Consider the following 26,513-nt stretch of genomic DNA (forward strand, 5'->3'; position numbering starts at 1 on the left):
AAGTCATCTAATAGGGCAGTAAATGCCAAAATGAAGTTTGGACACAGAAAAGTCACTTTCAAAGAAATGACATCTGAAATATTATATAAATTGTCACTACTGCCTACATGCTTTTATATGGCTATTAACATACCTCCAGACTTTTATTGCAAGTAAAGCCTGGAGGCAATAATCTGTAACATTTATTAATGGCTTGAAGGAATCAAAGCAACTGTTTTAGACTGCCATGCAATCCAGTAGGTGTAGGATTAACATGGGTCCGTTTTGTTTAATACATTATTATAAGTCTGCCCTTTGAAAAAGTCAGTTCAAGAAATGGTTACCAGTTCTAAATACCAACAGCACCATCTATGGGCACGTTCAAAAAAATGCATATGCTGCTCACAAGCTTATACTGGATATTTTACATTTTGATGTTTAGAAGTGCTGGAAGACAAGTGAGCAATACTGACAAGTTAAAAAAACAGCAGTATCATAAATAAATAAACTTACTTCAAGCTGCAGTTCTGTGTATCTTCTTCTCAGTTCAGTAACCTCTTCCCCAGCCTGCATCTTTTTATACAAGTCCAACTCTGTATCTAGTAGCTCTTTTTGCATCTAAGGAAGTATTTAATATTTAGCTTAAAAAGTATCATTTCTTCAATCACATAAAAAGATGACAATAAATCACCAAAATTTACTGGCAAGTCTGAAGGGCAAGTCACACAGACATTAGCAGACCTCCAAGTGAAGGAAGATGGCTAACTAAACTAAAGGACTCAACTCTCCCTTTTTTAAATGAGAAAGGAAACTAAGGTTCTAGAATTCATCTTGAGCACAAGAGGAAAAAGGAATGAAACTAAATTTCTATTATCACAAGCAGACCACCCTCCTCTCTTCTCAAAAAAACAAATATAGAAAAAAAACTGCAGTACCAAGTATACCTTGGGATATTACTTGACCAAGTTATTTCTCATGACCCAAAAGAAAGTGAATGGTGCAGAGAAAAAACACTTGACCTTAATGGAAAGACCTGGGTTCAAATTCTGTTTGACCATGAATCTCACTGAGTGGTTTTAGGCCAGACACTGCCTCTCTACCTCATCTACTTTTTTTGAGACTGCTGTGAAGAATCCTTTGAGAAAGTGTAAGACAAATGTGTGATCAAGACATCTGCTAAGGCTGTCCTGTCAATCTTAGACAGTATAAAAAATTAAGTAAAAAAACAGAATAAAAGTTTCTGAAAAATACAAAATCTGAGTACCTGTGTCTTCGTTTTTATGTTTTTCATTGGAGTGCTTGCAGGGGAGGAGATTCCTTTCAATTCATCCTTTAACTTGGTGATACTGTTAGTCAAAGTCTCCAGAGTTTTCATGATTTCAGCCTTGTCTTCTGATTTCATTGTTTTATTCTTTTCCAGCTTTGAAATCAGCATCTATTGAAATAATACATATTCATGACAAAAGTCTTCTGCAGGAGTACCATTTCTCAATTTTTGGAAATTTAGACTGCAATAAAGGTTTCACAGAGTAATATGAAACTTTGAAAGTAATCAAACAGGCATGAAGATGGTTCACTAAAACAGGTGAAATGAGCAAAGGAGAAGATTTGATGCCAGTTATGTTCTGGTATAAGAATTTAAGAACCCTGCTGGATCAGACCAAAGGCCCATCTATTCCAGAATTCTATTCACACACCAGCCAACCAAAATCCATACAAGCTGCAACAGCAGCTTCCCGATCAAGTTCACCTCCATCTTGTGTATGAAGGGGGACAAAATCCCCCAAGAATTTATTTATAAAAAACCATGCATTTATTTTTACATGTTCAAACTTCAGTCATCTTCAAAGTACACTCCGTTTGATGTAATACAGCTATCAATACATGTTTTTTCACTGCTCAAAACAGGTTTTGAATTTGTTGGTTTTGGTGTCTTTTGATGCCATCTGCTGTTTTTTGTTTTACCTCTTCCACATTGGCAAAACATTTCCCTTTGAGGACTTTTTTCATCCGGGGAAATGAACAAGCAAACAAAAAGTCACATGGTTGGGAGATTGGGTGAACGGGAAGGGTGGGCACAAGAGGCATGCTGTTTTTGGTCAAAAACTGCTGAACACTCAGATGAACAAAATTTCACTGACACACGTTGTTTGTGTAAGTCAGCCATCACAAAATTGGTAAATGCACTGAAAGATTTCCCCGCCCCCCCACAAAAAAGAGGAAAACCCTCACTGAAGCTGAATGCTCCCTCTGACAACAACCCAGCTGGGTCCACTGATGCAGAGGGGTTCCTAGAACACTCACCTAGAGGGGGAATCCTGTACTGCAAGGGACCTGCCCTCAAGAAGGTAATTCCTGGGTTTTTTGGAGGGGGGTTCCCCCTTGTACACAGTCACACTGCAACTGATAAAAGCAGGTTGCTTACCTGTAACTGATGTTCTTCGAGTGGCCATCTCTGCAGTCACACATATGGATGCTGTGCCTGTGCAGTGCCTTTGGCCGGAAGATTACAAGCTAACGGTTTTTGGCGGGAAAGCTCCGCTCCCCCTCCCCCATGGCCTATAAAGAGCGGAGCGTCCGCCATTTTGTTCAGTCTTTGACGACCGAACGTACACCCCCATGTGGAAAAAATATTCCTACTGTAAACGATATCGGTACCAAGAAAAAATGGAAATGTTCGGTACCGAAGAAAATATCCACTCACCGACACTGAGCGGGGCCGGTGGGTGGGTTGTGTGACTGCACAGATGGCCACTCGAAGAACATCAGTTACAGGTAAGCAACCTGCTTTTCTTCGTCGTGGCCTCTGTGCATCACAAATATGGGTAGATTAACAAGCTTACCATAATGGAGGAGGGGAGGTGTCCTCAACGAAGAACAGATGAAAGAACGGCTCTGCCAAAGGAGCAATCTTGTTGAGCCCGAACGTCTAAACGATGATGTTTGGCGAACGTGCAAGGGTTTGCCCAAGTAGCAGCCCGACATACATCGTCAATCGGTACTTCTGATGCGAAGGCAGAGGAGGTAGCAACAGCCCTAGTTGAATGGCTTCGAGGAGCTGTGGGTAAGTCAATCTTAGCCAGTTGATAGGATAAAGTGACAGTATGGACTATCCACTTAGAAAGTCTCTGCGGAGTGACAGGAGCGCCCTGATCTCTGGTAGCATATTTAACGAAAAGTCTATTTGAACGCCGAATAGATTCCGTCCTAGATCTGTAGAAGGCTAAACAGTGCCGAACGTCAAGTGAGTGCAATGGTCTCTCTAGCAGAGTCGACGGAGACCGAAAGAAGGCCAGCAAATTGATATCTTGTCCCATATGAAAGGGAGTGGACACCTTTTGGAGAAAAGATGGATCGAGCCGCAGGACGACCTTTTCTCTATGAAAGTTGAGGTAAGGTGGGTCTACGCGGAGAGCACAGAGCTCACTGGCCCTTCGGGCCGAGGTAACCGCCACTAGAAACGCTGTCTTCCATGAAACAAGACGTAAATCGACTGTTAACAGTTCGAAAGGAGCTCTTGTAAGCGCTTGCAAAACAACAGAGAGACTCCAGTTAGGCATTACTGGCCTGATCGATGGATTCAGATTATAAAGCCCCTTCAGAAACCTCTTAATAGTAGGTTGAGAAAAGATGGACGATCCATCTAGCATGCCACGATGATAGGTGATTGCTGCCGTATACACCTTAATCGAAGATGGTTTCAGTTCAGAGTGGTGTAGTTCTAAGAGGAACTGGAGAATTTGGTGTATCGATGATGTAAGTGGAGAGAACGAATGAGACTCGGCAAAGGTTGAAAATCTTCGCCATTTAGCCGCATAAGACTTCTGTGTGGAAGCTTTAGAGTGGAGTCCAAGATGTGTTGAATATCCAGATGCAAGGTTGTCGGATTCGGTGGAACAATCCTCGGATCCGACAGTGCTGGTGGATCGAAAGAGGAAGCAACGTCGACCCCAGCAGATTCGAAGGCTCTGAGTGCAGGGCAGAATTCGAATGCAGGGCAGGATCCTGCCCTCTGATTCGAGGGCAGGATTCGAACCACTTGAAGTTGCCGTTGGTACAGATGTAGCAAAATTAACTATCGGATTCGCCACGCTGTTAGTTTCAATGACAGTATATCTGGATGGCGAAGCGTACTGTCCTGCTGGGTTATGAGGTACGGAAGCAGTGGAAGATGAAGGTACTCCCCGTGAGAAATGTCAAGCAGTGTGGCAAACCAAGGTTGGTGTGGCCACCAAGGTGTAATCAGTATCCCCGTGACCCGATTGTTTACAATCTTCGCTATGACTCTCATCACAAGAGGAATCGGCGGGAAGGCATAAAAATTTAGGTTGTTCCATGGGATCATGAAGGCGTCCCCTAGGGATTCGCACCCTATCCCCGCTCCCAAACAGAAAGTCTCGCACACCTTGTTCTGTTGGGTGGCGAACAAGTCCACGTCGGGAAAGCCCCAGCGATGGAAAAGATTGTTGCGTGCCTGAGGATCTAGTTGTCATGTGCCGAATGTATAAACATTCAACTCTCCACAGAGCAATAAAACTAAAGTCCTTTAATGTTAATTGTCTACAAGATTTACAATACTATAGATAAGTTCCCTAATAGCGGTCCCAGCTAAGCAGATGTCAGCCCCATAATGGCTTCTCTTTCTGAGCCCACATGGGATCATTCTCCCAAGTCACGCCTTTCTTCTCTCTTACGCTGTCTACTTTGTAATTGTTCAAATCTACATAAAAGATGTCTGTTCTCGGTTTTTGAGAAATCTATGACACCTATAGTGTCTTCTGTTTCTGCCTCAGGGAGATCAGTGTCAGGAGGGGAGGAGACAGTTTGCGCTGCCTCTTTCTGAGTAGAACTTGCAGCTCCCTCTTTCTCATGACTCTCTCTCTCTGATAAAGGTCCAGGTGTTTGCTCAACGAGCTGGGGCTCAGGGGAAGACGCAGTAGCTGGTTCAGCTGCCCCTGCATTGGGTTGTGGGGGCGACTCTTGGGCACAGGGTGCCAAGTGCAAGGTCTCCTCGTGAGTCACTGTTTCTGTCAGAGCTTCATGCACGACACTCGTTCCCATTCATGAGAGGTAAGTATGCGCCTGCTGAGAAGGTCCGCTTCCACATTGCCCGTACTGGCCAGATAGACTGCCATTAGTGTAATGTCTCTCAGAATGCACCAGTCCCAGATCTGCATAAAGTCTGGCCAGGGTTGGAGATTTCGTCCCACCTTGTTTGTTCAGATAAAAGACAGTAGCTATGTTGTCCGACATTATCTGAACGACCCGACGTTGAAGAACATCTTCGAAAGAACATAGGGCTTTGAATACTGCCAAGAGCTCCAGGAAGTTGATATGATTCGTGGATTCCTGATGAGTCCACGTGCCCTGGGTATACAGGCTGGAGCATACTGCTCCCCACCCCAGAGGAGACGCGTCGGTACCGATGGTTATCGATGGGCATCGGGGCCTGAAGGGGACCCCAACAGTCAAATTGGCCGGGACCGACCACCATAGGAGAGAGTGGAGCACTGAGGATGGAACTCGGAGCAACTTCCTCGGAGGAACTCGGGGATATGACCACATCCGCCTCTGTCGTGGTCATGGGCATAGGCGTGGGTGACCTAGCCCTGGGGGGAGAGTCTTGAATTTCCCCATCAGAAATCGACCCCCGCTGAAGAGTTGGCAGCGGCTCGGTGGGAAGGTCGGCCACACGTCGAGGGGATCCTTGGGGGGTAACCCTCATAGCTGCCTGGAGTACCGGCTCGGGTGGGGTCGGTATGGTAGCTGCCGCCGGTACCGAGGCGGCCGTCGAACCCAAGTCACGGTGCCGTGGGCGCTCCAGGTCTTCTGGGTCGGTTTAGGAGGCTTCTCTTTCCTGGCCTTCTTTGCTGATTTCTCGGTATCAGCATGTTTGTGCTTCTCACGCTTCTTTTTCGGAGAAGCGGGTGGGACCCTCATGGTAGACGCACCTTCGTCTGAAGGGCGTGAGGGCGGGACCACCATGGTAGGGCCAGGCTTCGGAGAGATGACGAGTGGGTCGGACTGCATGAGAGCCCGATCCCACAAGAGCCTCTGGAGGCGGTTCTCATGATTTTTCCTGGCCTGCTTAGAGAAGGCCAGGCAGTGAGAGTACTTGTCGGTCCTATGCCCCTCCCCCAGGCAGAGGAGGCATAGGTCATGCGGGTCAGATGGAGACATCTTCGACCCGCATTCCGTGCATTTGCAGAAAGCCGCTCGCTGCGCCATCACAAGAAAGGGAAAAAAGAAGACAGTGCAGAGGGTAAGAATATATTTTTGGTTTGTTCGGGTTTTTTTATAGAAAACCAAAAGAAAGGTAGAACGATAGAACTACAGGACTAACAAGAACTATAGAGACAACGAGAACTAACAGGGATATAATAACTGGGAGAATAATAGAGAAGAAGAGTACTATACAAGTAACGGTCAGAGCGATAGTTGAAAGCGGCACGAAGCACAGCGAATGGCAGTCGCAAAGACTGAACAAAATGGCGGGCGCTCTGCTCTTTACAGGCCATGGGGGAGGGGGAGCGGAGCTTTCCCGCCAAAAACCGTTAGCTTGTAATCTTCCAGCCAAAGGCACTGCGCAGGCGCAGCACCCATATGTGCGATGCACAGAGGCCACGACGAAGAATGAAGCGTGTAGCTATTATATAGCATATAGCTATTGTGACCAGGAGCCACTGCCAGCCCTATCCTCCATTAAAGTGACTTCTCAAGCTAAGCAGATTGGTAGCCATGACCACATCCTGCAGAAGTGAGTTCCACAGTATAACTTTGCACTGTGTAAAGAAGTACTTCCTTTGTCAGTCCTGAACCTCCCACCAATCAGCATCATTGGATGACCCCATGTCCTACCATGTTATGAGTGAGGGAGAATTAAGTTGCCTTTCTGCTTTCTCCATACCACACACAGTTTTATACACCTCTATCATTTCTTCCCTCACTTTGCTTTTCTCTAAACTAAACTGTTCCAGATATAATCTTTCTTCATATGGGAATGGTTGCAGCTCCTTGATCATTTTAATTTCCTTTTGCTTCATATGTTCCAACTCTGTAATACCCTTACAGTATAGTGGAAATATGGTTTTGGTGGTTCATTTTCAATTCCCTTCCTGGTTATGCCTAACATGGAAATTACCTTTTCACTAGAGTGGATTTGATTTAAATCACTGTTTAAATCACTAGTCAATAAGATTAGATTTAAATCATGGTTTTCTACATAATTTGTATGTTTGCTTGCCTTACCCATAGGAAGAGGAATTTCATTAAAATATTTCCAAACTGTGTCTCTTTTACAGCCCGCTGCCAGTATAGGTTTTCTCCTCCAGGTAAAGAATAATATGACAAACTTCAGGCTTGACTCCCCTGTCATGGTCAGATCACTTCCTGGTGAGGTTTATGCTCGAGAGCGACTTCTCCCTCTGTAAGGGTGCGGACCCGATTATGTGGGTCCGCCCCCGGAGCCGGATGGATCCAGAAGGATTCCTGAAGGCCCTGGGGGAGTTTCCGGCTGACAAGATGGGTGCTCCTGTCGAGGCTCTGGTCGAACTGTGGAATGGGGAGATGACCAGGGCTGTAGACACGATCGCTCCTAAGCGTCCTCTCCCACCGGGCAGAGCCCGCTCTTCCCCTTGGTATACTCCTGAATTGAGGGCGATGAAGCAGGTTGGGAGACGACTAGAGCGTAGGTGGAGGAAATCACGAGATGAATCTGACCGAACACACTTAAGAGCCCACTATCGGGCCTATGCTGTGGCGGTGAGGGCGGCAAAAAAGAGATTCTTTTCCGCTTCCATTGCCTCCTCACAATGCCGTCCGGCGGAGCTCTTTCGAGTGGTGCAAGGCCTGGTCCGTCCAGGTCCAAAGGAAGACCTGATTCCACCCTCAAAGGCCCGCTGTGACAACTTTGCCAGGCATTTCAGGGAGAAAATCGCTCAGATTCGTCACGAGCTGGACACCACTATTGATTCAGAGGTTTCAAAGGAGACACCAACGCTGCCGTCTGGTCCAGATTTATTGGATGAATTTCAGTTATTGTGGCCCGATGATGTGGACAAGGTGCTTGGGCGAGTACGTCCAACCACTTGCCTTTTGGACCCTTGCCCGTCTTGGTTAATAAATGATTCCAAGCACGGGATTGGAACCTGGATCTTGGAAGTGGTTAACGCTTCTCTGAGGGAGGGTCGGGTGCCTGCCCCTTTGAAGGAGGCGGTAGTCCGACCGGTCCTGAAGAAGGCGTCACTGGATCCAGAGATGGCCACTAATTATAGACCAGTGGCCAACATCCCGTTTCTGGGCAAGGTGTTAGAACGAGTGGTGGCGGGACAACCCCAAGCACTCTTGGATGAAACTGATTATCTGGACCCATTGCAGTCCGGCTTCAGACCCGGGTACGGTACTGAATCTGCCTTGGTCGCCCTGTATGATGACCTGTGCAGGGAGAAGGACAGGGGGAGTGCGTCCCTGTTGGTTCTGCTGGACCTCTCAGCGGCTTTCGATACCATCGACCATGGTATCCTTCTGGATAGGCTTGCGGGATTGGGGGTTGGAGGCACTGCTTTGCAGTGGTTCCGCTCCTATCTCAATGGCCGGTTCCAGAAGGTGGTGCTGGGGGACTATGGCTCTGCGCCATGGCAGCTATGCCATGGAGTACCGCAGGGGTCCATTTTGTCCCCTTTGCTGTTCAACATATACATGAAACCGCTGGGAGAGGTCATCAGGAGGTGTGGGCTGCGGAACCATCAGTACGCTGATGATACCCAGCTCTACCTCTCGTTTTCCACCAATCCAGGTGAGGCAGTGGCTGTGCTGAACCGGTGCCTGGCCGAGGTAATGGGCTGGATGAGGGCCAATAAACTGAAGCTCAATCCAGACAAGACGGAGGTCCTGTTGGTTGGTGGATCGGGCTTCGGAGAGGGTGAATTGAACCTTGTCCTGAATGGGGTTGCACTCCCTCTTAGGGACAAGGTCCGCAGCTTGGGAGTGCTCCTCGACCCAGAGCTTTCACTGGAAGCTCAGGTAACAGCAGTGGCGAGGAGCGCTTTCCTCCAGCTTCGGCTAATTCATCAGCTGCGCCCCTATCTGGAGAATGACTGCCTTGCGACAGTGACACATGCGTTGGTGACTTCCCGTTTGGACTTCTGTAACGCGCTCTACGTGGGGCTACCCTTGAAGACGGTCCGGATACTTCAATTGGTCCAAAATAGAGCTGCCAGGCTGCTGACGGGGACTGGACGTTATGTTCACATGACTCCAGTTCTCCGTCAGCTTCACTGGCTTCCCATTGAAGTCCGGGCCCAATTCAAGGTGTTGGTTATGACCTATAAAGCCCTAAGCGGCTTGGGTCCTGGTTACCTGAAGGAGCGCTTACATCCTTATATGCCCAGCCGCCCCCTGAGATCGGCGGGAGAGGCCCTTCTCCGGGAGCCCTCCATGGAAGAAGTTAGGAGGGTGGTTACTCGGAGGAGGGCTTTCTCAGCGGTGGCGCCTAAGTTATGGAATGCGCTCCCCAGAGAGGTCCGCCTGGCGCCGTCGTTATTTGTTTTTCGGCGCCAGGCGAAGACCTTTTTATTTAAGCAGTATTTTAAATGTTAATATTATTGAATTTTATTTGGCCAGGGCGGCTTGTTTTATAGTGTATGTTTTATATTATATATTTGTATTTTATTGTATATATTTTAAAATGTTATTTTAATTTTTTGTTGTAAGCCGCCCCGAGGCTTCGGCGAATGGGGCGACATAAAAATGTTTTAATAAATAAATAAATAAATAAATACACAAAAAGAGCCAAAGACTTGTGGAGCATTCTGCTCAAAAGGTTTTGCTTTCACTTTTGCTGCTTGCCCCGCTCTCCTCAACAATGCCCTCCCCTCCCCTCCATCCTCAACCATCTTCTGTCCACTCAATTGTTTGAAACTTAACACTGAAGAGGTAAGGGATTGCTGGTGTGTACTTAGATTTGCAAAGGAACATATTTGCTGTGAAGAAGGGGCATGTGTTTTCTGCAGACACAGATTCACAGTTTTGAGAACTATAAAACAAAGCAACTGTGATTATATCTGCTAGATAGAAAGAGTGTTCAATAAGCTTACAGGAACTTCAGGAAGATAATGACATTGTGAATGGATTAATGGAATTCATTTACCAAAAAACGTAAACATTGCATGAATATATAGCCTCATGCTACATAACTAAAAACCAATCCTTATTTCATGATGAATAACCTTTGGACTATAATGCAACTTAAATAGAAAACCACCTTTAGATAGATTTTTCCTCAAAAAGCATTTATTTAAAAATCCAACTTAAATTTTAAAAATCTGCATTTTCTGTTTAAAAACCTCATTGATCTTTATCCATCCTGCTTTTCACAGCAGCGGCATATTGGGTTGATGTTCTAATTGTTAAGACCACCATAACCTCAGATGTCTGGATCTATCAGCTTATATGGGAATTTGGGATGTTTTTTCTCCCATGTACATCAGTCTACGCTTGTTTGAACCACATTCACCATTTTGATGCCCATTATCCCAGTGTACAGATCCTTTTGGAGCGACTTGCTATCCCTTTTTGTTTTAATAACCCCAAATAATGTGGTGTCATCTGCCAAATCTTCCATTTCACTGCTAACTCATAATTTCAAGTCACTTTTGAAGAAGTTAAAAACCACTGATTGCAAACACTGAGTTTTTCCATTAGAGAAGAATTTGCCAATGTCTTTTTTCCCCTGTAGCCCCCTAGCACCACATCACACACTGTGCTAGAATGACTCTTAAGTCAACCAGACCTATTTCATGTATTCTGTTCCAGGAACAAAACTCCACACACAGAGCTCTGGATCCAGCCTCATGTTTTACATGCAACTCTAATTTTTTTAGCCTCCTTAGCCACGACACAGTGGCAAAACCTGCACACTCACTACTTCTGCAATTAATTCCTCTTTTACCTGCCTACTGCTCTACTTCAAAAGGTTTATCGCAATTATTACCATTTACATTCTATACCAACCACAGCCAAAGCTCTCTGGGTGGTTTAAAAGAGGTATAAAAACAATAAAATACTATAGATAAAGCCACTAACGAGTTAAAAATTGCAAACTAACAAGAGTTAGCCTAAAAGCATAACAACAATAAAAGACAATTTAAAAAGACCCAGGCAAGTATAAAAGGCACCTGGCTAATTGTGTCAGGTCCCTGAATGACCAGGAAGGTCCTTAACGGCTTCTCCAGAGGGCTGTCTTGGCCTGCTGCCAAAAAGATGACAAATTTGGAACCAAGTGGGCCACAACAGGGAGGTTAATCCAAAGATATCGGGGGGGGGGGGGAGGAACCACTGAAAAGGTTCTATCCCTTCTTGAGGTCTCACCACCACCTCTTTAAGACATCATGGGACCACTCCGCCTTGCAAAGTGGCATGAATGACCTCCCTGGCCCAGCTGGTTATCCCCTCCTTATTGGCTTTTATAAGCCAGCAGGAGCAAGGATCCAGTATAGAGGTGGTTGCACAAACCTGTCCAAACATCTTGTACACATCCTTGAACTGTACTGACTGAAAATCATTCAATAAAACTGGAACAGACTGTGCTCTGGACATCTCCACTGATTCAACTGCTGTAACTCTGGAGTCCTGGTGGATACCACAGATTTTTTCCTGTAAGTGCCCACTGAGTAAATGAGACCCTTGGTATTGGAAAGGATATAAATGTTTAAATAAATAAATCACAACAGGACGGAGATGGCTCCAAGGTGTTGCTGGGGCCAGAATGTAATAACCCATTTTATGTAAAGTGTCTTTAGATTTTATAATAATTGGAAGGTATATAAGAAATTAGAGATAGAAAGACAGACAGAGGAGGGGGGCAAGCAAGCCCTGGACAAACTTGAAAAATTCTGCTGGGCAGCAAAGAAAAAAACAAACAGAGGAAGTAAGATATTGTTTCATGCAATGATTCAACTAGGTAGCTTAAGCATTAAAAAAGTCCAATCCAAGTTTTACACACTTCTGTTAGCTCCAACTGAGCATTATAGATACATAAGAACATTTGTGTCTTACTGGAACCTCAGCTGCAGTATTTCCTATGACATAACTAGTAAGGTCTTACAACATATCCTTCCTAATTACTGTTTTTAGCAGTAGTCTACCCAACTTAATGCTTATATTACCTTTTGTGTTTCAATATGTTTTTCTAAGATCTCTTGTTTTTTCTTCCTCACATCTTGTTGAAGCCTTAGTGCCTCCTGCAAGCATAAAAATGACCATCTCAGTACTTTATGCAAAACTAGAGTCCTCCAATCATCAGCATCATCATCACCATCATCATCAGTGTAATTTATATTATCAAAGTTGAGTAATTCATACCGAGTTTAGAATTTTGACTTATTTACCTGTTTACCTGAATCCGATCTGGGCGACCAGCACTGTGCATGGAGAATAACCTAATAATGTGGAAAGTGCATTGACCTGGGGCACAAGCACTCTGAATGATTGTATTACCACATAAAGCAAAAACATAGTAATTCAGAAATTCAAATCTGCTGAAGAAATATATGTACTAGTTTGACAAGTCAAACAAATGGGAAAGAGTTTATAAGTTCCAATGTTATCCATACATTTTAGAAGAATGGAACAGTATAAACTGTCTACGATGCAATGCCTCACTTATATACTTATTTCTATATCACTGGTGTATTTTGTATACCAGGAAGTTATAAAAGATTTCCTATAGTTCTGAATCTATGGGATATATAAATATTATGGTTAACTTGTACCTTTTTGGTGGCTAAAATAATCTTGAAATATTGGGAGGCTTATGTTATATCAAGTATATTGGCTTTCCAGTTTATATGTATTAACAACTGCAAATACATTATTATTAAACACTGCAAGACAATCTGTTTCAGTAAATGGTTTTGAAAACCCTTTTCCTCTTCTTTAACTGATTCTTTGAATAATGAGAAGAAAAGTGCATTGTTTTATTTTACTAATATAAATAGATGTTTATCATGGATGTAACTGAATGCATCCCCTTCATGGATCACTGCCTTGGCACGGCGAAGGAGCTTGTGTAGCACAATGAAGCTATGAGCTATGCTGTGCCGGGGCACCCAAGACGGACTTATTATAGCAGAGAGCTTTGAGAAAAGCTGATCCACTGGAGAAGGAAATGGCAACTCACTCCAGTACCCTTGCCATGAAAACCCCATGGACTGTACCAAAAGGCAAAGAGATATGATGCCAGAAGATGTCCAATGTGCTACTGGGGAAGAGCAGAGGGCTAGTACTAGTAGCACCAGAAAGAATGAAGCAAATGGGTCAAAGCTGAAAGGACACTCAGTTATGAATGCATCTGGTAATGAAAAGAAAGTCGGATGCTGTAAAGATCTATACTCCATAGGAACCTGGAATGTAAGATCCATGAATCAAGGCAAGCTGGATGTGGTCAAACATGAGATGACAAGACTGAACATCGACATCTTGGGAATCAGCAAACTAAAATGGACAGGAATGAGTGAATTTAATTCAGATGACCATCAGGTATACTACTGCGGGAAGAATCCCTCAGAAGAAATGGAGTAGCCTTCATAGTCAATAAAAGAATAGGAAAAGCAGTACTGGGATATAATCTCCAAAATGACAGAATGATCTCAGTTCAAATCCAAAGCAAACCATTCAACATCACAGTCTATGCCCCAACCACCAATGCTGAACAGGCTGAAGTTGATGGGTTCTATGAAGACCTACATCACCTTCTAATACTTTTGATTTGTGGTTTTAATTCAATGTTTTACCTTGTTAATTTATAATGGCCTATGGCCAACTGCAATAAACTGACTGACTGACTGACTGACTGACTACACCTTCTAGAATTAACACCAAAAAATGATGTCCTTATCATCATGGGGGATTGGAATGCTAAAGTAGGAAGCCAAAAGATAACCAGAATAACAGGCGAGTTTGGCCTTGGAGTACAAAATGAAGCAGGGCACAGGCTGGAAGAATTCTGTCAAGAGAACACACTGGTTATAGCACACACTCTTTTCCAACAACCCAAGAGACAACTCTACACATGGACATCACCAGATGGTTAACACAGAAATCAGAGTGACTATGTGCTCTGAAGCCAAAGATGGAAAGCTCTATACAGTCAGTAAAAACAAGACCAGGAGCTGACTGTGGCTCAGATCATGAGCTTCTTGTTGCAAAATTTAGGCCTAACTTGAAGAATGTAGGGAAAAGAACTAGACCACTCAGGCATGACATGAATCATATTCCGTATGAATATACAATAGAGGCGACAAATAGATTTAAGGAATTAGATGTGGTGGGGGGGGGGAGATGGCCGTGATTGTGGTCACCACCCGATATGGAGTTCGTGACCTGAGTCAAATTTTTTACAAAATTTTTCTCCGCTACCCAATTTGGTTGTGAACTGAGGCATTCGTGAGCCGAGGTCCCACTGTATATAGTACAATGTAATAATAATTGAAATATAGTGCACAATAAACACAATGCCTTGAATCATCCCGAAAACACACCACCCCTGGTCTGTGAGAAAATTGTCTTCCATGAAACCAGACCCTGGTACCAAAAAGGTTGGGGATTGTTCTACATAATGCGTCTAGCAGTAGCCCAGCACAGAAGGCCATCGATGTTGATGACAGTCTGGTGGAATGAGCCCTAGACTGATCTGGCAAGTCCAATTCCGCTAGCTGGTATGCTAATTTAATTGTCTGTACAATCCAGCAGGCAAGATGCTGGGGCCCAATCGGTTCTCCTTTGAGTGGTCCACATATGTGATGAACATTCACACTGTTTTGTGAACCAACTTGGTTTGGGAACAATAGAAGACTACTGTGCGACAAACATTGAGTGTATGTAGAGCCTTTTCAACGTCTATTGATTGTGATGGGTAAAATGCTTCTTTTTCAAGATTTCCCACCCCTACCAGCATATATAGGGAAAATGGAATGGGTCAGAATGATCTCATGAACCAGAGCTGGAGCAGGCACATTCATAGTCTGCCATAATGTACCATGGCAACAGTTGATGCCATGTGTCCTAACAGCGGCTGGTTTTGGTTTTTTTGTTTTTGTTTTAATTTTTAAATTTTCTTAACATAAACAAGTACACAAAAGAATATAAAGCAGAACAAACTAAAATGAGCAAAGCAAGCTGAAATGCAAAGTTGCCAAGTTGAATTCGATACAAATACAATCTATACATTCAGCCCGTAAATCTATCATCTTTCTGTCTTTCAATGCTCCACGCGAGTTTAACAACAAGAAAATCATTAATCCATACAACAACAAATCTTCCAACTGCTTCAAATCCTCCACTGCTTTTCTTTCTTTTCCAAAGTCCCTTCAGATTTCATTAACCATACTGAGCATAATAAACTTTGCATTTATCATTCAATTCTTCTAATGGTCTTCTGTTTACATAGCTAATTAACATTGCCATCACAGAGTATTCTGCTGGTCTATTTCTCCATTCTTCCATTGTTGGGGACTCCAATGATTTCTATTTAGAAGCAATTGCGATTCTTGCTGCAGTTGTCATATACTAAAATAACTGACATATTCTTTGAAAAGGTCTCTGGCACTATATTCAAAAGCATATCCGTGGAACTCATGGGAAACTCAATTTTAAAGATGCTCTGCATTTCTGCATGTATCAGTTTCCATTTTTCTTCATTATTTCACAAGTCCACTGCGTATGATAAAAAGTCCCATCCAACCTGTTAGATTTCCAGTATTTTCTATTATAATTCTTGTCCATTTTTTCAGTATCTTTTAAAGTACTATAACATTGATAAAGGGATGCAGTGGCACAGAGGATTGAGCCGCTGGGCTGGTTGATCAAAAGGTCAACAGTTCAAATCCGCAGACAGGGTGAGCTCTGGTACTCTGTCCCAGCTCCTGCCAACCTTGCTGCTCGAAAGCGTACAAATGCAAGTAGATAAAAACTTTGGTGGGAAGGTAATAGCGTTCTGTGCACTTAGGTGTTTAGTTACGCTGGCCACATGGCCATGGAAATGGTCTGCGGACAAACAATGGGAACAAGCTAGGAAATGGAAATGAACACAGCCCCCAAGAGTCAGACATGACTGGACTTTAATGTCATGGGGAGACCTTTACTTTCCCCTTATCTTTACCTTACTATTGATAAAACCTCAATTTTCTTTTAATGCTTGACTAGCAGAAAATTTAATATCTTTCTTCCAAAGAGCTTCCCACTGGCAGTTCTGCTCCAAGATTCTGCTTCCAAATTGTCAAGCATTTCTTATCTTGAGGGCTTTCAATATCATACTGTAATAGCAATTTGTAAAGTCTTCCCAGTAGATGATCATTCTGTTGTGTAATCAGCTTTTCAAAATCTGTCAAATCTCTTAAAAAGCCTTCTCCTAGTTGTATTTCCTTTTTCAATCTTGAAATCATTTGATGATATCCAAGCCATTGTATATTTTCTCTTTCCCTTTAGTTGTTGCCAAGATTTGACTCATCCTAATTGATCAATAGCATCTCGCTATGTTTTAAGATCATTATTTCTCCTTAAGTGTTTTCCGTATGCTTCAACCAGGGACATCAGAGGGGAGATTGGAGGACTGGTTTTTTCCCTCCTGAAATACCAAGTTTTTCTTAGGCCGTCTCTTAACACATGATTGTTGTTTGATATCAAGGCCTTCTTAACAGATACTTTAATCCACAGGAGATTATTTATTTCATCTTTGAGACTGCAACTTCACTCGCCTATTATTGGCATTTATTATCCAATCTGCAATATAAACCAGGTGCATAGCATAACTGTATAAGTTCAAATCAGGTACTACAAGGCCTGTTCTCTTCTTTACATTCTGAAGGATTTTAAATCTGATCCTTAATATCTTGCCATTCCAAATAAAAATATCTACTTGTCCCTGTCATTCTTGGAGAACTTTTCCTGATATTGCAATTGGTATCATTTGAAAGAGAAAGTTCAGTTTAGGTAGTACATTTATTTTCATAATTGAAATTCTTCCCAAGCAAGACGCTTTTAATTGAGTCCATTTTTGTAAATCTTTTTGGATCTTCGTACAAGTTATTTGATAATTGCTTTGAAATAGGGTGTCATTATGTCTCATGACATTTATTCCTAAATATTTGACTGGGTTTGAAGTTATTTCACATCCTGAATTTTTTTTATATTCTCCTCTTCCAGCTTTGTTATAAATGTTAATATATTTATTGCTTTTTTCTTATTGATCTTGTATCCTGAATAAAGTCCAAATCTTTCAATTTGCTCCATATTATTATTATTATTATTATTGTTATTATTGTTGTTGTTGTTGTTGTTGTTGTTGTTGTTGTTGTTGTTGTTATTATTATTATTATTATTATTATTATTATTATTATATACTGTATAGGCTCAGCTGCTGGATATTTTGAGCGGAAATCTTGAGCTGGTGCAAAGGTTGAAGGCTCTAGTCATAAGCTTCTCCATCCAGTCTCGGACTAGGTATGCTTGAGCCAACACAGAACCAAGGACCGCTCCAATGTATAGGATGGTCTGTGAAGGAGCAAGCATGGATTTTTCAATGTTAATATACTGACTCAAGGAGTTAAAAATAGTGCAGATGATTTTGACTGACCACAATAAGTACCGTTTAGTGTTGGCTACTAGCAGCCAAATGTCTAAGCAGGGGTAAACGTGTATCCCCCAGAGTTGCAAATGTGCATACACTGGAGCCTTGTGTATGGTAAATACCCTCAGTGTTGTAGGGAGACCCAACAGTAGCACCTTGAACTTGAAGGGGTTGGCACCAATATGGAAATGCAGCAAGCAGGTATAGTTGGGATGGATACCGATGTAAAAATTCACATCCTTTAAATAGATGGATGCGAATCAGTCCCCTTTTTGTAACAGCACTATAATGCCTTGCAGGGAGACCATTCAGAACTTTTTAGGTGAAATTAAATGGTTTACTCCCCGCAGATCCAAAACTGGCTGCTGACCACCATCTTTTTTTCAAAACAGTGAAGTCACGCAAATAGAAACTGTGCTTAGCTTCAGATTGGTCTGCTGGTCAGGTATCCCATTTTACTAGTAAATTGGCAACTTCTTCCATTATGGCAGGAGGAGGAGGAGTGAAGCAGACCAATCCGAGAGGAAGTAAGGTCTTAAATTCAATTTTGTATCCATGCTGTACCCATTGGTCAGAAGTGTTGGATTCCCAGGTGGGAAGATGGTAACTTAGGCAGTCCCCAAATGAGGGTAGGATGTTAGACGAGAGACTAGTTTGTACTGCCCATCAGCCCTGTATCTCTTTTGGCCTCAGGCCATTTCTTGGTTTGTACAAATCTGGCACCAACCTGATGGTGTTGGCGGTATGGTGGTTGCTGTCCATATTGATGGATTATGACTCAGACTCTAACTCACATGCAGACTCCTCTGTGGAACCTGTCTCTACTTGCCTGGACATGTTTTGCCATGTTTAGCCTTATGAGGCTTCTTGGTCACTTTATGCTCCTCAGATTCCAGATGCTTTCTTTTCTCCTTGTGCTTTTTGGGCACATGGGATGCAGTAGATGGTCTGGAAGCCATTGAAACTGGTTTTGGCTTGCCCAAAGCACCAGTTCTTTTTAGTGTCCTCTCCCTTTAGTTGCCTCTCACTGGCCTTTACTCTAATCGGAAGTTACATCTTTCATGGCACCAAGAGCCCACTCTCACATCTCCATTCCATTCTAGCCTGTTTGATGAAGGCTTGGCAGTGTGGACACTTGTCCACTCTATGTTCTTTGCCCAAGCAGAAAAAAACAGAGAATGGCCATCAATTGAGGGCATCTTAATGCCACCTTCAGCACACTTCCAAAACGCAGGTTTGAGCGACATCAGGAGGAAGAAGAGAGAAATGCAAGAACAAGTAATGATAGAAGCAGTTTATTTTATTTTGAGGGATAAAGGTGGAAGAGGAGGACTTTGAGAATGAGAATGAAGAAAATCAGAGAGCAGAAATCAGAAGTAATGAGAAATATTTGTAAAGAGAGTTGAGAAGTAAAAACGAGGGTTTGTGAGGAAAGGCTCAGGAAATCGAAAGCTCCAGCTGGACTGAGAAAATGGGAGAGAGTCTGCCTCTTTATATAAAGGAGAAAGGGAGGCAGGGTTCCTGCCATAAATTCTAGGCTTAGCTAGAGAGAGCTTCCTGAGCATAGGCACTGTGCAGGTTGCAGCACCCATACAGTATATCACAGAAGTGAGTACACCCCTCACATTTTGTAAATATTTTATTATATCTTTTTATGTGACAACACTGAAGAAATGACACTTTGCTACAACATAAAGTAGTGAGTATACAGCTTGTATAACAGTGTAAATTTGCTGTCCCCTCAAAATAACTCAACACACAGCCATTAATGTCTAAACCACTGGCAGCAAAAGTGAGTACACCCCTAAGTGAAACTGTCCAAATTGGGCATTATTAGCCATTTTCCCTCCCCAGTGTCATGTGACTCATTAGGGTTACAAGGTCTCAGGTGTGAATGCGGAGCAGGTGCGTTAAATTTGGTGTTATCGCTCTCACTCCCTCATACTGGTCACTGGAAGTTCAACATGGCACCTCCTGGCAAAGAACTCTCTGAGGATCTGAAAAAAAGAATTAATTGTTGCTCTACATAAAGATGGCCTAGGCTATAAGAAGATTGCCAAGACCCTGAAACTGAGCTGCAGCATGGTGGCCAAGACCATTCTGTGGTTTAACAGGACAGGTTCCACTCAGAACAGGCCTCGCCATGGTTGACCAAAGAAGTTGAGTGCATGTGCTCAGCATCATATCCAGAGGCTGGCTTTGGGAAACAGACATATGAGTACTGCCAGCATTGCTGCAGAGGTTGAAGGGTGGTGGGTCAGCCTGTCAGTGCTCAGACCATACGCTGCACACTGCATCAAATTGGTCTGCAGGGCTGTCGTCCCAGAAGGAAGCCTCTTCTAAAGATGATGCACAAGAAAGCCCGCAAACAGTTTGCTGAAGACAAGCAGACTAAAGACATGGATTACTGGAACCATGTTCTGTGGTCTGATGAGACCAAGATAAATTTATTTGGTTCAGATAGTGTCAAGTGTGTGTGGCGACAACCAGGTGAGGAGTACAAAGACAAGTGTGTCTTGCCTACAGTCAAGCATGGTGGTGGGAGTGTCATGGTCTGGGGTAGCATGAGTGCTGCCGGCACTGGGGAGCTACAGTTCATTGAGGGAACCTTGAATGCCAACATGTACTGTGACATACTGAAGCAGAGCATGATCCCCTCCCTTCGGAGACTGGGCTGCAGGGCAGTATTCCAACATGATAACGACCCCAAACACACCTCCAAGACGACCACTGCCTTGCTAAAGAAGCTGAGGGTAACGGTGATGGACTGGCCAAGCATGTCTCAAGACCTAAACCCTATCAAGCATCTGTGGGGCATCCTGAAACGGAAGGTGGAGGAGCGCAAGGTCTCTAACATCCACCAGCTCCGTGATGTCGTCATGGAGGAATGGAAGAGGACTCCAGTGGCAGCCTGTGAAGCTCTGGTGAACTCCACACCCAAGAGGGTTAAGGCAGTGCTGGAAAATAATGTTGGCCACACAAAATATTGACACTTTGGGCCCAATTTGGACCGTTTCACTTAGGGGTGTACTCACTTTTGTTGCCAGCGGTTTAGACATTAATGGCTGTGTTTTGAGTTATTTTGAGGGGACAGCAAATTTATACTGTTATACAAGCTGTATACTCACTACTTTACATTGCAGCAAAGTGTCATTTCTTCAGTGTTGTCACATAAGATACCGTCAAATATTTACAAAATGTGAGGGGTGTACTCACTTCTGTGATATACTGTATATGTGAATGCACAGAGACCACGACAAAGAACTCCTTTATACTGAGGTATATCACTGGTTCATCTGGTCCAGTATTATTGACATTAACTGACATCAACTGTATGGGATTTCAAAAGCAAATAGTCCTGCCTTACTGGTGGTCTGACCTAGGACCTTCAGCATGCAAAATATGTGATCTATCATGGAATCATTTAGCCCCTCCTAAACAGAACTTACTGTGTTCATGCAGAATAGCAAGTTTTCTCTACTAAAAGTGTTGCACTTACAGGCAAAACCCACAAATCTGAAGCACAAACAGGAAAAAGGTAAGCTGTTAACATAACTTTATCAATATCAAAAACATTTAAGCTTTTTCTGTGTAAAAAGGTGAAGCACATTTATGTCCATGTCCATTTTTTAATATCAATTCTAGAACAGGTGCTGACAAAATTGAAAAAAGCATATTTCCACTCCATTAAATTCTAAAAATTAAAGGTATTTAATTCTTAGGAAGACTCTGCTGGATAAGGAAGAATATCAAGGAGGCTATTAGAGCCAAGAAGGCTTCAGGCTTTCCCAAAGTAGAGTACAAACTTGCTCAAGGGAGAGGTAAGCAGACAATAAGAAATGATAAAAGGGGAGAAATAAAGCTCAGTATATCGCCCATAACACCAAGGCCAATAATAAAGAATTCTTCAAATATATCAAAGGAAAGAAACTAGCCAGTATCATTGGATGATAAAGAAATTAAAGGAGCACTAAATAAAGATAAATAGACTTCAGAGAAACTGAATGAAGAATTCAGGACAGTCTCTTGTTCTTGGGTGTATGCATTCCAGGAGTCTGAGGAATTAAAGCAGATAATGGTGACAAAAGACAACGTTTTCAACCTTACTGATAAACTGAGTATGTTAAAAGCTCAAATATGTAACTGTTGACCTTCTTACAAAAATATGTAACATGTGTTTAAAAAGCATTTAAAATATTTAAATGTCTAACATTATCAGTTTGGTACAACATAATCAGATGCACAGCATTCTGCATCAGGACCAATGCTTTTCAGCCATTTTAATAAATGATCCAGAATTTGGAGAGAGGAGTGAAACAGCCAAGTTTGCTATGGATACTAAACTATTTAGGGTAGTTAAAACCAGAAAGAATTGTGAGGAGTCCAAAGGGATCTTTCCTAGTTGAGAGAATGGGCATTAAAATGATAAATGCAGTTCCATGTAAGCAAGTAAACAAGTAATGCATGTTGAGGCAGAAAATATCACTTTCAAGTATAGGCTGGTAGGATTCGAGTTAGCAATGACCGATCAAGAAAGAGGTTGTAGTATCCATTCAATGAAAATGTCCACATACATGAGAAAGAACATTACTAAGCTGGAAAAAGCACAGAGAAGAGAAAACAAAATGATCAAGTGGTTGGAGCAGCTCCAACAGCTGGTATTATTTAGCTCAGAAAAAAAGAAACATGATAGAGGGATACTTTTTCTCCCTCTTTGATAATACTTGAACTTGGCATCATCTGATGAAGCTGACCAGTGAGAGATTCAGGACAGATAAAAGGAAGTATTTCTTCACACAATGCATAGTTAAACTATGGAATTCACTGCAACAGGAAGTAGTGATGACTACCAAGTCTTAATGGTTATGTAGTACCTCTAACAGCAGATGCATTCTGCTTGTGTACAACAGTTGCAGGGGAGGCTGCAGGAGTGAGCTGTTGTACTCATTTTACTCGAGGGAAGCCTGTAGGCAGCAGGTTTGACATTGTGTGAAAAGAATGCTGGACTAGAGGGACCAGTGATTGGGCCCAGCATGGCTTTTCTTATGTTCTTATATACAATTAAGTTCGACCAACTGCAAATATAATGCAATATGCAGTATTGGTCTTTTTCTTTGTTGCATCCAAGGAATTTTCTACCATAGTCTAATGAAAAGATCAACTTTAGAACCTAAATGTATAGGTGAAGGCCCATTGGTGAAGGTGTTAGGCTGGAAATGCACATGGTAGGCATGTCTTGAGCAGAGTCGGCTAGAAACGGGGGTCAGTCTGGATGGCCCGGGAGGCCCCTTCTGACTCACTCTTTTTCTTACATACAGCATACAGCAAGCATGACAGTATGCTACTCATTTGATTCTGGTGGTAGGGATGAAGGAGATCAAGATCTATGGAATTTTTACTATGCTGCTATTGCAACAGGTCACCAAAATGACAAAATATTACATATGGGAATGAATCACAGAGGCTAACAAACTTTATTAGCTATATTGCTCAACTGAAATCCTCATCTCCTGCCCAAACATTAAAAGCAAATGTTCATGCTCTTAACAAATTTCAAAGACTAATAACTTCTAAGTATAAGCTGATAAATCTGTTTCCTTGGATGAAAATTTAACATTTCTAACTTTTTAATTTTAACATAAGCTTATACACCCCTTTACAGAGTTTTATGTACTACATGTATTCCAGAAGGATACTATGCAGAATGCAATCTGTTCACAACAAATCTGTCATATAAAAAACACCATAAACATTTTACAGAAAATATTGGTATAACAGTGTTTCATCCTCATCCTAATCATGCAGAAATGGAAATAAGATAATCTCTAAGAATATGGAAATACAAAAAAGTTTAGAGTAAAGAAAGAGCCAAGGCAGATAATCTTTCCTTTAAAAAAGGATGAAAAAATCAGGATTGTTTAGAAGAGTGAGATAAATGAAGGAGTGATATAAATTCAAATACATAAAACAAAGGAGTACATTAGCAAAATCAGAAAATGGATAATACTGTAACATTGTTCAAGGATAGGCTGGACGTCCACATGGTGGGCATGTTGTGAGCGGAGCCGGCTGGTGCCGGAGGTCAGACTAGATGGCCCGGGAGGCCCCTTCTGACTCGCTCTGTTTCTATGTTTCTATGACACAAAGGAAATATTGGCACTGAAAAGTATTTCACACTATTAAAATATAATACCTTTATTTCTAGAGGAGCCTCTTTTGTGATCTCTTGACCATACAGATATAAGATAAAGTATTGCAGCAGGCCAGATAGAATCTATGATGATTTTATGTGTGTAGCTAACATCACAGTACTGGAAGTCAGGCACTGAGGCAAATCTGAGGCCCTAATTAGAAGATAGCAACAGCTCATGTGGAATATCCCCCATCCTTCTCTCCTTCCGCGTTCAACTTTCCTTCCTCCTCTTTGTTCTATAATGCCTGTGCAGCATTACATGTGAATCCATGTTTTCCCGAGATAGCTTGAACACAAGTTTACAAACCACTTCTAACCATACTTGCAATGTGTGATTTGATGGTAAACACTGTTAGTAGCTACAGTCAGCTCCAAAGAGAAGAAAAAGACGGAAAGAGAGGGGAGAGTGAAAATTGCAAGTGCTACTCATTTTCCTAACAGAGTAAGAGCAGAAACACAGAATGAAGAAATGCTTCTTTTATCCAAAACTCACAACTGTAAACACAATTCTATATGAATCACAGAAAAAAAAGATGATCAAAGTAATACTAAACAAGTCAACATGGGGCCATGTAACCCTAGAAGGCAGATGAATTATTCGAATAGTACCTGAGTAACAAGCTGCTACCTCTTGATAAAAGAAAAAAAATTACATTCCTTCCTAAATGTATCCATGCAATCAGTTTCAAATTTAGTCTGTGTTGCAAATAAACATCTCAAATTGCAACTGATAAACTAAATTTTAAAACGAAACAAAGATCCCAGTGAACAAAGGTAATTTGGTCTTTTACAAATTCTAAGAATTTCTAAGAAATACATATATTAGATGTGGTAACTAACAAAATCAACTACTGATGGAAATACATAGTTAAATTTACCTGTTTTTTCTTCTGTGCTTCACTAGAATCTAGCATGGAAGTGTTAACAGCAGGCAACGTTTTCTGAGCTGCCTTCAATGCAGCTGGATTATACACTGTTTTTGTCAAGCCAGTAGAAGTCGACAAGACCTACAGAAGGAAACTGTTTTATTTTATGCTGTGATTGTGAAGACAGCAATCATGCTTAAACCTTAAGTACAAAGGTCAAGTTAAACAGAAACATCTGCTGACTCAACATTCAGTATACAGTGGTACCTTGTATACAGTGGTACCTTGGCTCACGAACTTAATCCATTCCACGACTCTGGTCGTGACCCAAATTGGTCATAAGCCAAGTCAAATTTCCTCATAAGGTTCAATGTAAATAAGGTTTTTTTTTTTTTTAATCATAGGGAAGACGGGCACCATCACAGGCACGCTCAGGGATGGGGAGAGACGGGCGCGATCGTGGAGGGAAGACAGGTGCAATTGCGGTCATCTTCCCCCCAAGTATGATCACGGCCATCTACCCCCCCCCTCCAGAGCACGACCGTGATCACGCCCATGAAGGGAAGATGGTGTGATCACGATCGTCACCTGATGCAAAGTTCATGACCTGAGGAAAAAATTTCAAAAATTTCTGTTTGCAACTCAAATTGGTCGTGAACTGAGGTGTTCGTGAGCCGAGGTACCACTGTACTTTATATAAACTATGGAAAAAAGCAGGTTGCTTACCTGTAACTGATGTTCTTCAAGTGGCCATCTGAGCATTCACACATATGGGTGCTGCGCCTGTGCAGTGCCTAGGCCGGAAAGATTAAAAAGCTAACTGTTTTTGGTGGGAAAACTCTGCTCCCCTCCCCCTCAGTACTATATAAAGAGCGGAGTGTCCGCCATTTTCTCAGTCTTTAAACGACCGATCATTCACCCCCTTTCGGGAGAAAAGTATTAGAATAAGTTTAAAATATACATACCATGACTATAAGAGTATGGTACCGACAGACGAATCCACTCACCGACACTGAGCAGGGCCGGCGGGTGGGTTGTGTGAATGCACAGATGGCCACTTGAAGAACATCAGTTACAGGTAAGCAACCTGCTTTTCTTCGTCGTGGCCTCTGTGCATCACACATATGGGTGACTAGCAAGCTTACCAGACTCGGAGGAGGGAGGTGTCATCAGTGAAGAATGGCTGAGAGGACTGCTCTGCCAAAAGAACAATCCTGTCTGGCACGCACATCGAGGCGATAATGCTTGGCGAAGGTACATGGAGCAGCCCAGGTTGCAGCTCTGCAGATATCCTGAATCGGGATCCCCGCAACGAATGCAGATGATGCCGCTACTGCTCGTGTAGAGTGACCCTTCGGAGGAGAGACAGGTAAGTCTATCTTTGATAGTTGATATGCCAACACAATAGTTTGAACAATCCATTTCGATAGTCTTTGAGACGTGACTGGAGAGCCTTTGTCTTGTTCTGAATATTTCACAAAGAGTCTATTAGAGCGTCTAAAAGACTCTGTACGTGATCAAGGTTCTGCACGTGATCAAGTTGTATGGACCGCTGACAGAAGGCAATCCCTAGTCTGGGAAACAATAAGCCAGTCGTCCAGATAAGGATACACTTGGATACCCTGAAGCCGCAGATATGTACACACAGAGCCAGGCACTTTGTGAAGACTCTTGGAGCAGTGGCAAGTCGAATGGAAGGACATTGAATTCAAAGATGTCGGAACCGATGGTGAATTGTAACAAGCATCTGTGACAAGGATGAACTGAGATGTGAAAATAAGCATCCTTTAAGTCCAGTGAGGCAAACCAATCCTCTCTCCTCAGCAACATAAGGATATTTTGAAGAGTGGAA

The 26,513-nt window shown here is 42.6% G+C and overlaps 1 protein-coding gene across 2 annotated transcripts in view; it reads right to left on the bottom strand.

Moving 5' to 3' along the window:
• The window catches only part of RBM26 (RNA binding motif protein 26), an 86,678-nt gene that overhangs the window by 21,030 nt on the left and 39,135 nt on the right, over positions 1–26,513 (bottom strand). For both annotated transcript variants that reach the window (XM_044429667.1, XM_044429666.1), the window contains exons 15-18: positions 24,674–24,802; positions 12,144–12,218; positions 1,244–1,414; positions 493–597 (exon numbers count right to left, since the gene is read on the bottom strand). In XM_044429667.1, coding sequence (XP_044285602.1) covers positions 493–597; positions 1,244–1,414; positions 12,144–12,218; positions 24,674–24,802 — 480 coding nt within the window. The remainder of the gene's footprint in view (positions 1–492; positions 598–1,243; positions 1,415–12,143; positions 12,219–24,673; positions 24,803–26,513) is intronic.

Source organism: Varanus komodoensis, unplaced genomic scaffold (genome assembly GCF_004798865.1).
Source record: "Varanus komodoensis strain SLA01 unplaced genomic scaffold, ASM479886v1 scaffold2, whole genome shotgun sequence".
NCBI classification, from domain to species: domain Eukaryota; kingdom Metazoa; phylum Chordata; class Lepidosauria; order Squamata; family Varanidae; genus Varanus; species Varanus komodoensis.